General features: G+C 48.5%; 1 protein-coding gene across 1 annotated transcript in view; it reads left to right on the top strand.

Moving 5' to 3' along the window:
* Positions 1-15145, top strand: part of LOC144725103 (collagen alpha-1(XII) chain-like) — a 319564-nt gene that overhangs the window by 267612 nt on the left and 36807 nt on the right. The window contains 6 exon segments of the mRNA XM_078604576.1: positions 1321-1392; positions 3138-3173; positions 4443-4509; positions 7263-7451; positions 7841-7918; positions 11153-11311. Coding sequence (XP_078460702.1) covers positions 1321-1392; positions 3138-3173; positions 4443-4509; positions 7263-7451; positions 7841-7918; positions 11153-11311 — 601 coding nt within the window.

Below are 15145 nucleotides of genomic sequence, written 5' to 3' on the forward strand. Positions count from 1 at the left end.
TGTAGGATGTCCCTCAAAGTCCATATCCTTGATGCTCATCTTGATAAATTCAAGGAGAACATGGGAGCGTACTCGGAGGAGCAAGGTGAGCGCTTCCACCAGGATATACTGGACTTTGAACGCCGCTACCAAGGACAGTATAACGAGAACATGATGGGAGACTACATTTGGGGGCTGCTTCATGAAAGTGAATTACAGTATAATCATAAATCTCGAAAAACTACTGACTTCTAAATATTTAGTAGTAATTGTTGTATTACTTTAGTTTAAATACATGGTAGTTTTGATTCATATGTTGTTGTTTTTTCTGACTTTATGTGAACGAAAAGACACAAATTCGCCCATTGTCTCATTGAAAATAGGTAAATTTCAAAATATCAATGTCCTGGTCACAAAAGCAAAGTTTGTGAGGAATAATAGCCATTTTCTATCCTTTTTAGGCATAAGCAATTAATAAATAACACTTACTACCCAGGAACAAAAATTGTGTTACATAGTGTTATATATCTGAGAAAATCCTTGAGACCCGTTAACATCAGGGAATGCTGCCGCAGTGCAATGGTCGCCGGTTGGATCTCCTGGTGCGGCGGTTGAAACAATGGGGCAAGTTTATTGAATCTCCCCTCCCCTCCCCACTGCCTCTGTCCACCCAGTAGTGTCAATGGCTTCACCACAGTCCATCGGCAGGCTGCGTGTGGTGGGGTAAAGTGTGGGTACTCCCTACTTCTTCTAAGATGTCTAGCCAATGTGGAAGAGTAGGCCAAAAAAAATCCCCTGGAGGGGCTCTCGAGTGCTCCTTCTATTGGAGGCCTCTTCTGCAAGCAGTGGCACGAGAGAGCAATATCAGGGTTGCACCTTTACCCAGTAGTGCTCTGCAAAAGGTTTACTGGAGTAATTTCCGGCCTGTTCATATGCCATTGAATTGTTTAATTATATATCGTGTCACTGACACCATTGTGAGTGTTATCGATTGTAAATCTGCAATGCTTAGACGTTTTGTGTGATTATGCCGAGTGAACTGCAGCTGCAGAATGTTTAAGTCATCTTTGTTCAAACGGGAAATACAGCGAAGAACAAAAAACAATATTGATGAATAAAATGCAAAGTGCATCTACAAAGTTACAAGAAACAAATATGATGATAATCATCGCTTCGGAAAATTCGATATCACACCATGTTGAAGGCAACCGTAATCAGCGTTACAGCGTTTTTGTTTGAGGTGGGCGCTTGCGAGACGAACGCTGTGCGGGTGTTCATGCTGCGCGTGGAGCTGTGCGCCCGGTGTGCTTCCTGACCCGTCACTCCGTTGTGTGAGAACAGGGGCAGCCCGGGTCACCGGGGCCACAGGGTGACGTGGGGGCCCCAGGCACGCGTGGCAACCGGGGGCTGCAGGTAAGAGAGCGGCGGTACCGACGTGGTCGCCACGCGTACTCCTCCGGTTATCATCGCCTGGGTCTCATTTCTCGCTGAACATTTGATTGGCCGATGGTAAACTGAAGTTGTCCTATAATCAGGACTGTCGAGGGGAGATGAGGCCTACATTCATTGGTGTCCCGAGTATTTCAATATTTCCACGGTTTTAATTTCAGGTCTTAATTTGAGCCAGACAGCTCTGATCTCATGACGTGACACTCATAGCGGACCAAATTTGGGAGAAGTTAACAAAAAAAAGTTTGTAATGGTGCCTGTCAGACAGTCAGCAGACATTAACTCGGAATGTCAAGCAAGGCCCCCCCCCCCCCTGTCCACCATTTCTCCGTGTGAGCTGCCTGACTGCCTCTTGTCTGCGTTGTTTTTCCGCCTCCTTTTGTTGCTGGAGGCAGACGCGCGCATCACGATGCAGGCAAACCCACACACACCCACATGAATACGCGCACGCGCGCATCTGTGTACACATGCAGGCATTCACTTACACAGTGACACGCCGCACGTGTACATTTACAGAAATGAATACGTGAAGACGAGAGTACGGTTCATCACTTTGCAATAAAGTAACATTTTAGTCCTTTCATGGCCAGTTTTTATCCACCACCTCCGCTAAGCATTGTCCAGTGCCAACGGATCACAGTTTACTGTGCCTAGCTCTGCACGTGGGCACAGTTACACACGAGGGAGGGGCTCCCAATATTCGGATCAGTCTGAAAAATCTAAAAGATCAGTTCTAGTTGCAAAATTTCTGAAGATCTGGAAGAATAAATTGCTTCAGATCGATCCAAACGTGTGACGTAACTTCCATGCCCTTGCTTGCATCCCATCCAATGGAGTAATGCCGTAGTGACATTTTTGACGACCTGCGACGTCACTTTTGTTGAAATCATGAATGTGTTAAAATACTTCCATTCAAAATGTTGTTCTACTGATGCAACTTTATGTTATTATTTGTTTAAAATCAAAATTATTAAAATCTTTTAAATTATTATATTTAGCGCATTACCGAAAACATGGCCTATAATATGAAATTGTACTTTAAAAAAAATCTCATGTCTGATCTGAAACTGATCCCTAGTACACGTAAGTAAAGTCAAATCTAAAGTTAATTTTGTGTAACCAGCTGTGAGAGCTCGAGGGACCAGGATAGGAGTCTCTCATTTGCAAGATCAACCTGGGTCACCACAATGGCAAAAGCAAAACAAACTAAACTAAAGTAGAGCAACTGACCAAAGAGAAGTGAGAGCAAAAACAACTTCGTCATCACAAGGACAATTTAAAACATTGCGCAAACATAAATCAGTGTTGAGTAATACATTTCCTGCAGCTTAAGTTGGCTTGCACAAACAGACTGTTCGGTCATGTGCCGTTAGCGAGGACCTACGGCACACGAGAGACAGGGTGGCCAGCACCACGCCTGGCGCGCCAAAGTCTCCCCAGTGGCGATGTTTAGACATCACACCAGGCACTCATTTGAGGCTGAGTCGACCTTGGGGAGGTACAGGACTGGTTCAGATAATCATCACTGGCGTTGGCCGTGAGCGGGAATCAAACTCAGGTGGCTCAGCGTGCTAATCACTACACCACCGCTCCCGACTCCCTGTATACACATACACATGTACACATGCCCTGTACGCATGTACACATGGACAACACACATGTGTACCGTGTACTGCAATAACTGCGAATGATCTGCCGTGCTGATGCAGGGTTTGCTGGGCTCGAGAGGTGAGAAAGGAGACAAGGTGAGTTCATATCATTTGCCACACGAGACCAAAGGGCTTTGTCCTCTGATCCCTTTGTGAAGGAAACCAGTTGTGATGGTTACACATTTATAAAAAAAATAAACCGCAACGACAGAATTTAAAAATGCAGTATGTCGAACAGGAGTTTGTGAAGGTTTAGATCTTATCGAAATAATTGCTCAGCTCGATTCATTTCCCAAACCTCCCTCGCCCGAGGGTCGGTGTCTCGTTGGGTCCGCACCTCGTGAAGGCTGCTGCTGCCATTGCAATTCCTCACCTCTCCTACGTCCATTTTAATTACGAACTCGTAACCGGTCAGCGGATTCGTCTGCTTTCTGTCGGTGTTAATGGCACACTTTTTTTAAGTAACAGTCGGTTCCCCTGAAGAACACCACGTGATGGAAAAATCGCGTTAGGGTAAAGCACAGTCTGCAATAACACGTGAGATACGTATGCAGGCCGAACAAAGACTCAGGCACGTGGGTAGCATCTAGAAGCATCCAGCAGCATCCCGCCTTGTGTGATGCTACGCCGAGGCAGCCGTACGATCGCTTATTCCTACTCGTGTGACGTAGTTCTGTTCACTCAATTTGCGGTATATGAAATTTGCATCCGCTTTATAAATGTGTTTCCTGATACATTCATCGTGTTATATTGTGCTTGTGCACCACTGCCAATTCGCGTTATGAAAACCCACATTCGAGGAGGACAGACTGCCTAAAGCATTGAGTTATCGGAAATCAGATTTTATATTTGGGTTCAGTACCCTTCAATACCTCCAGATATAAACCCGGCATTCATAAACAAAATGGTTGACGTTTGTAGCTTCCCCCATATTTGATGGCAGTGCCAATTGGATTCGTTTTCGAATTTGAATAATGCCCGAGTTGAAGAAAGCACTGATCTAAACCTCTCAAAACAAACCTATGTAGGCCTAGGCTTGAAAAAGTTGACTGTTATTTTGCCCCCCACCCCCAATTTTGAGTGGGCCCAAAGCAACAATCAACAATACAATCAAATACTCTTCTACTTCTGTACCAAATGTCAGCTCTCTGGTCCTTCTATAACAGCATTAAGATGTATATCAGCCACTCATAACCGGCAATCATAGCTCTTCAAAACACTGGGCATGTTTTTTGTATAATCATGTTGCATGTGCTGTGCTCTGTCCACCGGGTTTTTATTTGTTTAGTTGCCACTGTGTTTGGTTTAATGCTGAAGTTCTCGTACCACGTGCTGTGCCATGCTGTTTGTGTGCTGTGGAAACAGGGGGATCCGATGTCCCAGAACATGATTCGGTCCGTGGCCAGACAGGTGTGCGAACAGCTGATCAGCTGTAAGTGCCTCCAGCAATTCCTCTACTCGACTGCACCACGTGCACACATCCGATCTAACGGGACAGCGATGTCAGCAACGAACCAACGCTTCCCCCTCTCTACTCCCCAACCAAATTTAGATCCATCATCTCTGGCCCTAATTTTCCCCACATTGTTACGTCTCATCAGTTGTGGTGACCCATGGTGGACATCTCCATGTGTTCTCACGTTAAGCCTGTTCCACAAGTTGCCGATGTACAGGACGACAGAGCAACTGTGCCCGAGAGCGTCGCTCTGCCATGGCTCGGTGTGGAGGAGTGCTGTGCGATAGTGACGCACCTCGGCGTGCCCTCAGTGATGGCCGTGACATAAAATCCAGCCCAGCTCCGCACTCCTCGGCCATCCGTTCAGTGCGTGACGCTCAACCGGGAATTGGCCAAGCGTCTCAAAGCAGCTCCCCTCCTGAAAAAGAGACTTGAGGTTTGGTGACATTTTTCTGGTAAAGAGTCTCATGCAATTTTAGATTTTAACCTTAGGCCCTCCCGCATGAAAAACGAATTACATTGGCTTTTGTGTGCGACGTGTTGATGTGCAGTGTCACACGTGATGGTTTGATGGGTTCGGCCGTGCCACCAGTTACTGCACAGAAGTCGCTGTGAGTCTTTGCGTTTAATCCAGATGAGCCGCTCTGTGGGCACATAACCAGAAGTAGGCAGATGCAAGCGCGTGCTCAACATGCTTTTAGAGAATGTGTCTGCTATACATTCCCACTAGACAAGCCACTTGGATGAGCTGTCATTCGTGGCCAGGTCGCTTCTGAAAAAGAGCTGAATAGGCTTAGTGGCCTTACATAATAAAAAAAAAGTTTAGTTTTAGTTTATCTAAAGAGCTGCAGGGGGCACGTTGTGCAGCCTCTGTTAGCGAGCTCCTCCTTCATTATGGCCAATCAGGCAGAGCGTCGGGGATTTGTCCTTTTCACGGTGTGTTCCCCGGATTGTGCGATTGACGTCAGGTCACGATACAAAGCATCCAGAGTGGTGTAATAACCCTTGGGTTAGAGCATGGCTCACGGAAGTGGACATCCTCCCAACCCACCTCCGTGCTATTGAGAGTAGTGTTCGTCACACGATGGTGAAAACTAACGTTCTTTTGATTCCCATCACAGTAGGTCAGCACCAAACTTAATGTGATGCTTTTTTGTACAGTCCTTGGTGACTGGGTTGACACCGTCAACTCACTGCACCTGAGACCTGAGTTCTGTCACAAGCAGTTGCCTGGATGGAACCCAGGCTTTCGGCGGTGTCGGCTCAGCGCTCTGACCTCTGAGCCACCCCGTGGCCACCCGCTTGCGGTTTTAATTCTAAATTGTTCCAGTTCTTAGATGGTGATAGTGTAACTCGCACACTTCCATGTGAGCACGCCTTGCTGTGTGCATGCTCGAGTGCACACCTGAAGCCGTGCGGTTTGTGTGGAATCGAGTTTGTGGACATTTGCGTAACGTACACACAGATATAAAGGTCGGAGATCCCATGATATTGTGCATAAGAACAGGGCACTGTGCGCTGATGGTTAGGCCAATTTGGGGAATTGCTCATAATTACGCGATTACCTGATTGTTCCATCCTGGATACCAGTAAGTAGTAGGAGCCCTTGTGCTGAACTCAGGGAACCCCTCTTACAACACAACTGCCACTAGTTTATATTCAGCAAGTCAAGCCAACAAAGACTGTCCTATGTGATAGTCTGGTTCCAGCCATGGGAATGTGGAATTTTCAACAATTTTTACGAACTATTAACCGTTTTTATTTTACCAGGTGAGGCCCACTGAGCTATATAGCTCTTTTTCAGAAGCGACCCGGCCACAAATGATAACTCAACGATGTGACTTACCACATGGAAATGTATAGCATCCAAATACTCTAAAACACACGTTGATTCTAAATTTGGAGGGGAAAACAGGAGGATCTGGAGAAAAATACACGAAACCACGGGGAGAACACGCAAACTCCAAATATGCAGGTATCAGGGGTCGGGATAAAACCCACGACCTCCTGTATACCAGGCGAGGTAGTTGACATCTCACCACCATGGCGTCTCAATGAGTCGGGGCTGCCAATGGAGATGAGTGCCACACCTCTGCTTTGCTACCAGTGACCCAAGATCAATTCCTGATTTTCCAGCTATTCAGACCACCGCTGGCAATTGGTATCTCAATGTACGCTCGACTCTCCTTAGTGCAGACTCATGATAAAATTAGTGACATGGTGCAGCATGTTAATATCAGAACTGGTGAAAACAAAGACAGCCAGATGTGGTGCTGGCCACACCTCACCCTCTCGTACTGAGCTGGCCCAAATAGGCATTCGCTAACAGCACTTTTCCTCGACAGTTTACAAGCTTAAACAGGCAGAACTCTGTCCTAATTGTCATTGTGTGTGTGGTTGTTGGGGAGCGGTAATGCAACGGTTAACGCGCTGCGCAACGAATCCGGCGACCCGAGTTCCATTCCCATTCACGGCCAACACCAGTCACAATTGTAGGTCGACTCAACCTCAAATTAGTACCCGGTGCGGTGTGTAAACGTCGCCATTGGGGAGACAAAGGCGGTCGGGCGTGGTGCTGGCCACCCACCCCCTCGTGTACCGTGCCGTCCTTCATAGGTGCTCACGAACAGCACTTGCCCCAACAGTCTGTCAAGGCTATACGGGAGATATTTGTCTTCGTCTTTGATCGTGTTACGTGTGTGTGTATGTGTTATGTTCATGCTCCGCAGCCCAAATGCACCGCTACACAAACCTGATCCAGCAAGCCCCCAACAACAACTATCCGGCTCGTGAGGTGAGGGGGCCCCCGGGACCCCCTGGCAATTCCGGCTCCCAAGGGCCCCCAGGAGAACCCGGCAGCCAGGGCCGCCCAGGCTTCCCGGGGGAGCCCGGCATGGGAGGCTCCTCCGGAGAGAGGGGTGAGGACTTCACACTCAAGCGCAGTACACGCACCTAGCCTGGCACGATTGCTGCGGTGAAGTCGCCATCAGTTAGTGGCGAGTGGCGGTTGTTGTTCTATGTAATGTGCCTGATGCTCGTCTGTCTGTGTTTACGGGTCTGCCTATTGATATGCTCTGAAGAAGGGCCATTACCCGAAATGTCGCCTTTCGTATATAGAATTTTTTGAAGACCCCAAAGTGTTTTTGACAAATGTTCTGAGTTTTTTTTTCTTCAAATTGTGCTTGTGCACCACTGCCAAATGCAGCAGCATCACCAACACAATTCGTATTCGGGGACCAGTTTAGGTGTCCGTGGGTTTTGTGTCGCCGCACGGCTGCCTCCGCTCACCGTGGCCTCGTGCTTGCAGGTTTGCCTGGAGACAAGGGAGAGAGGGGATCCCCTGGGATCAGCCAGCAGGGCCCTCCCGGCCCTCCTGGGCTTCCAGGCAAGAACACACATCCTCACTCACTCGATCGCTCACTCGCTCACTCGCTCGCGCAGGCTTTGGCTAATTCACCCACAACACACCCGGCCTTGACACAGCTCACGCAAGATAAGCAGGTTTGAGCTTGGATTGTGCTTGGATGGTGACCGCTGTGCACAAACAGGATGTCAGAGCGCTACGGAGGTGATGGACGACCGCTTGTGTTGCGATCGAAACGTAGTTTTTTGTTATTTTATTTTAACCTATCTACGTGACTTTACCGAAAGACCCAAAGAATATTAATTCCTGCAGTCACGAAAGCTTTAAGTCAAGTTTCTAAATGCTACACATAGTCGATCCAGTGGCATAGTTCTCTTGAGTGTGCAGGCGATGGGACTGCACCACCGGGACCCACGGGCTGGAGGGGTCTTCAAAAAAAAAATTAGACAGAAGGCCCCCAATTCAGCCCTTACAACATGACCCACATCATTGCGTCTTTCCCGTGTATTTTAGCACTGTAATTTTGCGGTTCTGGTTTATGTTAATACGAGGGACGCAGAGTAGAACTCGGTGCTTTTGAAATGGGTGGGGAAGCCTTTCCTTCCCGAGAGCCAAAAAGGACTTTCTGAACCCTTTGGTGTGCCACCACATGTCAACACGCACACACCCAGAGTATCCAATCCTCACGCCAAAAGTAGAGGAGTGACTGAGCTTGGCGTTAACATTAGAAATGCAGCAATGCTGCCAGGTCGATAATACCCCCCTCTGGTACCCGATTAGTGTGGCTAAAATGCTTTGCGTGGACAATAAAATCGAGTTTTTGGGTCCTTTCCAAGTGCCGGGCCTCATGTGGGCGTGGGCCGTCTGACATGAAGCCTTCGGGGTTCCCCTTGACGTAGACTTTGGCAGTGACTCGAGGGAACCAAGTTCGTGGCCATGACACCTTCAGTTTATTGTGAACTCCAAATTCGGTAAAGTGGCGACCGTCAGTGCAGGAGCCGACTTCTTCTCTCGCGTTCCCTCAGTGAGGGGGATCTGCTCGGTTCACTTACGAGCAACACCGCTGTGCATTGCCCTCGGAGCGTGGAGCGACGTATCATGGCAAGGCTTGCAAGTGAAAAGCAAAAGACAGCTCGCGCTCAGCTCGCTTTGTCACGTGGATTTTAACACCTGCCAGTGCCATTTGCAATCCTGTGCACGCGATTTACAGGCACGAGGAGGAATGGTACTCGTCAGCTTTCTCTTTGCAAAAAAAACCTCCTTGCAAGCTGCGCCGCTCACTCTGAAGAGAGTGGCTCCCATTTCCCCCCGGTGTCAGCCCACAAGAGTTTGCATGCGTAGATATGCATCGGTTGTAGCGTGGGGTTCTTTGAACCGCTGATACCATGCACCCAGCGGATACGCACGGAGACCCCCATCTTAGCTTCCCGTGGTGTGGAGCCTTGAGTTAAGGCGCTCTACAACATAGTTTAATACGTGGTAACAATAATAGAGTTATTTAGATGGCAGGGGCAGTGCAAGGACCGAGGAATGTGTGACCACAACAGAGGGCACATGGGGGTCACGAGAGGGCAGGGGAGGGACGGGAAGGAGTGGAGGAGCGAGAGAAGAGGAAGGGAAAGGAGGAGGGCTGCTTCATGTTCAGGGGAAGTTTGTCCCAGTGGAGGGGTGCAAGGACAAGGATCGAAAACGAGATTGGTCACCGGGAGATGATAACGTGCTGCCCATGCAGCCAAGGGCAGTCAGGGTGCCCTGTCTCACCATCTCAATACACAATCTATGTTCCTGCAAATATGGATTCATGCAATTGATTAGGTCAGTGAACCGAACTTGAATTGGCGGATCCTTGTGCCGATGAGAAATATTTCAAGTGACTCTAAGCAGGGTCTGTTTTAAGTAAATATTAACACTGAACAAATGGCTCTGTCATGTGTTCACGTGAGTTCACGGCAGCATCGCGACACGATACAGAGCAGCGGTTAGTGTACAGAGCCGATCTAATTTCATGACTGACCACGTGGGGGTATAACACGAAGAAACGTTCGCTTAACACTGACCGGTTGTCACTTCCTGTTAATATCGACACCGACTCAAAGATTAACAAAAGCAAATACAATTGGCTGCAGAGGACGATGGGAGGAGTGAGGGCAAGGGGGGACGGTGTGAGCGTACGGTGGGGAGGGAGAGTCCATTCAGGTGGGAGTGCTTGAGTACGTGGGGGTGAGGTTTGGGGAAGAGCGTCAAAGGGACACGGCAGGTGTGTGGGTGGACCTGAGAGAGAGAGGGGGGGTTGTGGAAAATGGACCTCAACAAAAAAAGCAAGATAGGGAACACAAGCCAAGGATGTGGTCCCACAAAGGCAACGTTGCCCTCCCCTTACAAATAAACGCAAATTAACGACCGTGGTTGATTCACTGAAGCGAACGTCAAGTCTACGTTCGATATTCCTTCACCACCGTCATTCTGTGTGATCATACGCTGGCGATGACGATGATGGCCGCACATCATCACAATTATCGCCACCATCATCATCACGTTCTTCTGCAAGCGTCCAGCCCTGAGCGGCTTGCACGGGAATGCTCTTCAGTGGCGTTACAGCTCCAGCCATTCTTTTCAATGGTGTCACGGTAGAAACCCCGTGCTACGCTGCGCACGTGGCACGAATTATTCTGGGAGCAATTTGTAAACGCATCGTGGCACCCACTTGCACAAACGACGCCGGCGTGCGCAAATTGCCCCTCAACGAATTTGTTTAAACATTTTAAACAAATTCGCAAGTGGCTGTTAGTCAGCTCTATGCACTTGCGCAGCCCCATTTGACGATGCAATGCTGGATGAGGGCCTCGCCATGCCGTGCAGGTATTGGGGGTTATTTAACCATACTTCACCATGACGGTCAGTGTGGGTTGATGAACGTGGAGAACAGAGACCTGGGGGTGGCACAACTATAAATTTTGCAGCACTGGCCTCTGCTGCCAAACTCATAGCCCCCTGCAGATGTAACATCTCACAGATCAAACCGGCGCGCTCAGTTTCTTTTGGCGAGCCCGAGCCAGTGGAGAAAACTCCACATTGCTATGGCAGGACCCAGTTTTACCATAAAACAAACCGCCGTGGACCTGTTCTGAGGTGGTGTTTATTGGCCCGTCCCCAGTTACAGAGGTTTCCGGCCTTGTTAGTAGCTGAACTCGTTCCCTCCAAGCCGTGCGGTCCTTGTCGATGGTCGTGTGAAATGCCCTCCCGCGTGTCGCCCAGGCCCCCCCGGGGACTCGCGCACGGGCAGCCCCGGCTCCCGAGGCCTTCACGGGGCAACGGGCCCCGCCGGTTCCCCCGGCAGCCCGGGCCCTGCCGGTGCCCCAGGGCCGCAGGGATACTGCGACTCGTCCCAGTGCAACCTGGTCTACAACATTGACGGTGGGTGAATACGCACGCACCCACGCACCCGCGCACCCTCTCACCCACGCACACACGCACCCACGCGGCACAGCCCACACACTTGCACTGGGCAGACCGTGTGTGATGCATCCCACCTACTGCCTTGAGCACGGAGAGGGTGGTGGGGTGGGTGGGTGGGGTTGATGTGTGGGGTGAGTGTGCGGAGAGGGTGTGTGGGGTGAGTGAGTGTGCGGAGAGGGTGTGTGACGTGGGTGTGTGGGGTGAGTGAGTGTGCGGGGTGAGTGTGTGGGGGTGAGTGTGTGGCGTGGGTGTGTGGGGTGGGTGTGTGGGGTGGGTGTGTAGGGTGAGTGAGTGTGCGGAGAGGGTTTGTGGAGAGGGTCTGTGGGTGTAACGTGTCATTTTGTATAGACGTTCACATATACAATCTTGTAACATATCTGCCTATACCTTAGTCCCGAGCGAGTCGGCAGTGCTGTATGTGGGTTTGCTCCAGGTACCCGGCTTCCTCCCACATTGAAGCCAAACAATCGTGAACGGAATTGTCCAAACTTCTCTCCTGGAAAGAAAAATAATCTTGAAACTCAATGAGGCTTTGCTGGGTAAATAATTAGAAAAAAATTTATATATAACAATTACTTACATCTTAGTGAATGAATATCCATAAAGGAATGTTTATAATTGATACATGAGGTGGCTTGGTGGCTCAGAGGTCAGAACACTGAGCTGAAATCGCTGAGATTCTGGGTTCAAATCAAGCCTGTGATTAAACTGGGTTCTCAAGTACAGCAAGTTGATGGTCTCAGTCTGCTCACCAATGACTGCATAAAAAAAAACATTTGTTACTATTGGTTTTGTGTTAAACGTGGATAAATTGCTTCTCTAAACATAAAAAACATTTCGATTTGCTATTATGCGCCAAATGATACTCTAGGTGACTGAGTTGGTGGGAAAATGCTGCTTCTGCTGCATGTACCAGGGGTCAGCTCAAGGCATATCAGAGGTAGCTCCGTGATATCTGCTTCTGTGGGCCGTTATCGAACGCAAAGGGTTGCACTGCTCTGCGAGAGTTCGGAATGGATTCTTCATCTCGTGACGTGATGCAACGCGCATACTTGGGGTGGGAGGCGAAATAGAGCTTACGGAATAAAGGGCTTTGCAAGTGATGCATCTGGTAGAGACACATTTAAGACTGTGTTTACACTTAAACCTATAAGTGGCTCCCAGTAAAAGGTAGGAAATGTCAACGGCTTAATAGTTGCGGCTTGGAAAGTTTTCTCTATTCAAACGATATCTTTCACACAGCTGATGCACGATGGCCCAGAGGCCCTCTCTTCGCGCTGACGCGTGCAGTGGCCCTAAGCACAGTGCACCAATAAATAGCGCTGACAGGTGACCTCATCCCTCGCCGCCCCCTATCACCTGAGCCACCCCCCACTGCCCCCCTCCTGAGTCGGCACTCCCTTCACTCACTTTGCCCAGGCAGCAAATGCGTTTAATTAGCAATCGGGCAGCGACCCCATCCTAATAACAATAGAGTGCGGAAATTACCGGGATCAAATTCCAATACTAATGGCAGGAAATGTTTAAAAATGACCGTTTACATTACAGATCTTTAGCAGATATGTCAACCACCAAAAATGCTTCAGCGGCGAGAGTTGATGCACGTCTTTTAAAAGCACGTGATGCTTTTGGCCGCATTGGTCTTCCTCTCGCTCATCCTGAAGCATTGGCTCGATCCAAATTAATGCATCAATGAAGAGCGATATATATATATAATTATATATATAATGCTCCGGATGGAAAATGTAGGTGTACTCGCAGTACTAATTGCCGGTAGCATTGCACGAGCAAAGATTTCTGTTAAAACTCTGAGAAAAATGAACGGAGACTCAAAGCGAGCGGAGAGGTGGTGGGGGGGGGGAGAGGTCCTGGCAGACGCCCCACATGGCTGTCTGCCCGGGATCCGCATGCGACTTTGGCCAACGTTCTCTTGGCTTCCCTCCAGCAGCTCCGTAGGGGCCTCTGCAAGCCCCCCTCACCCCTCCCCATCTATCGACGTCTGTTCCTCAAACGCCCCGTTTCTCTCACCGTTGGACTCTCTGACTCGGCACAATCGAATTCTTATAAAGTAGTTAGTGACTGAAGAAATAATAAGAATAACAAAAAAAATAACGGCACTCACCGACCCTGCTGTTGTGTCAAAGCAAAATAAATCGAGCGGAAATGAGGCAGGAATGCGACATGAGACCAGCCGACGAGACAAAATGAACCACGGAGTGGAGAGCGAGAGAATGGGAGAGAAGCGGAGGAAGACAACCAAATAGATGGCAGCAGCCACGGCGAGATGCATTCACAGAAGTTTGGAGGCCACAATCGGACAGGAGAAATGAATTAAAGGAACCGGAGAGAATAAGTGAGGCCAGGAAAGCCTCACTGAGTCTCGTGACTCTTTTTTTTCAGGAGGCTCCTTCAAAGTCTTCACAGTAGAGGGCGGTGATTGCTTTGTACGATCCGTCACCACTCTCCTCTCACTGCTTCCCCCCGCCCCCCTTAGCCACACTTTCGGTGAGACGCAGCGGCTCGTGAGCTCCCCCTGCGGTTCTAAGGAGGAAATTGATCCAAACTCGTCTGATGACTTGGCACCGTGGAAATGGGTGCACAAGCGCAAATCACAAAAATTCAACGCGCTTGAAATAAACATCCAAAAAGGAAATGGAACATCAAATCGGTAATGTTTCGAGCCTGAAATGTCACCAATGTTACGTATGTTTTTTTTCTTCCTTTTAGGGCAGTGGTATTGACAAGCTTGTTGATTCTATATGAACCAAAAAAACTGCTGCAGGAAACAAGATTCTGTAAAGATTAACTTTCTTGGTAGCTGCACATTGCAGTGTTCCCTTCTTTCTCACTGTGTAGTTTAGGCGTACATTATTACTCATTTTCTTTCAGAAGGAACCTTTTAAAATTCGCTTTTAACAGGTGTTTTTTTTCTCAAACGCAAAACCCGTCAAAAACGCAGCTCTCTCAAAAGTCTTTCCACTCGGGGAGTTGCGGTGCTCCGCGTGACATCGCTATTTCTAGATGTGTGGTAGGAGGTTTGAACTTGACCTTTTTTTTATTGCCCGAGAGACCCGATATGTCACAGCCGTTTACGACCATGTGCTCTGTGAGATGAAACTGGTTTTTACATCATCGTTTTATTGTTTCCGTCGTGGTGGATAACGGCTTCTCGGAGTGCAGTCAGGCTCGCACTTACGTCCACACGGTCTCACATCGATCATCGAGTGGAAACTCATTCAAAGAACGAAGAGTCATAGCTGTGATACCGAACTCAACTGGGAGAGAGCGAGCACATCAACGAAGGTCCAGAGAACAATAATGACGATCATTAAGATGGTAGTAAGATTGTATGCGTTACGTTAATATTAAATTGTAAATATGTACTCAATTGATTTTAAGCGTTGAATCAATGTTAAAAGATGTTAATTACGTGTAAATGTAATTCACACGTAGTTATCGTTTAACCTATATGCTGGTAGGGGAATGCGACTCGCAATGGACAGGGTCTGGTAGAGGCGACACAATGCGCAGGATGGAAACCAGAGCTTGACTGAACTGAAGGGACTGCACGTGCATCATTGGCAATGAGACCAGCAAGCAGCATGGCTAATCATCTTGTACACTGTGGACACAATACATTATTCCATATTACACACGTGGATTTAATTTCTATAATAATAAAAAAAAACAATAACTACCCTATGCATTTGCACAGTCAACTTGGAATTATCACGTGGTGGAGTTATAGTCATGGCGCATGATCTGGCGTGGCACAGTCTCGATGACAGCTAT

This window comes from Lampetra planeri, chromosome 22 (genome assembly GCF_965212315.1).
Source record: "Lampetra planeri chromosome 22, kcLamPlan1.2.h2, whole genome shotgun sequence".
NCBI classification, from domain to species: Eukaryota; Metazoa; Chordata; class Hyperoartia; order Petromyzontiformes; family Petromyzontidae; genus Lampetra; species Lampetra planeri.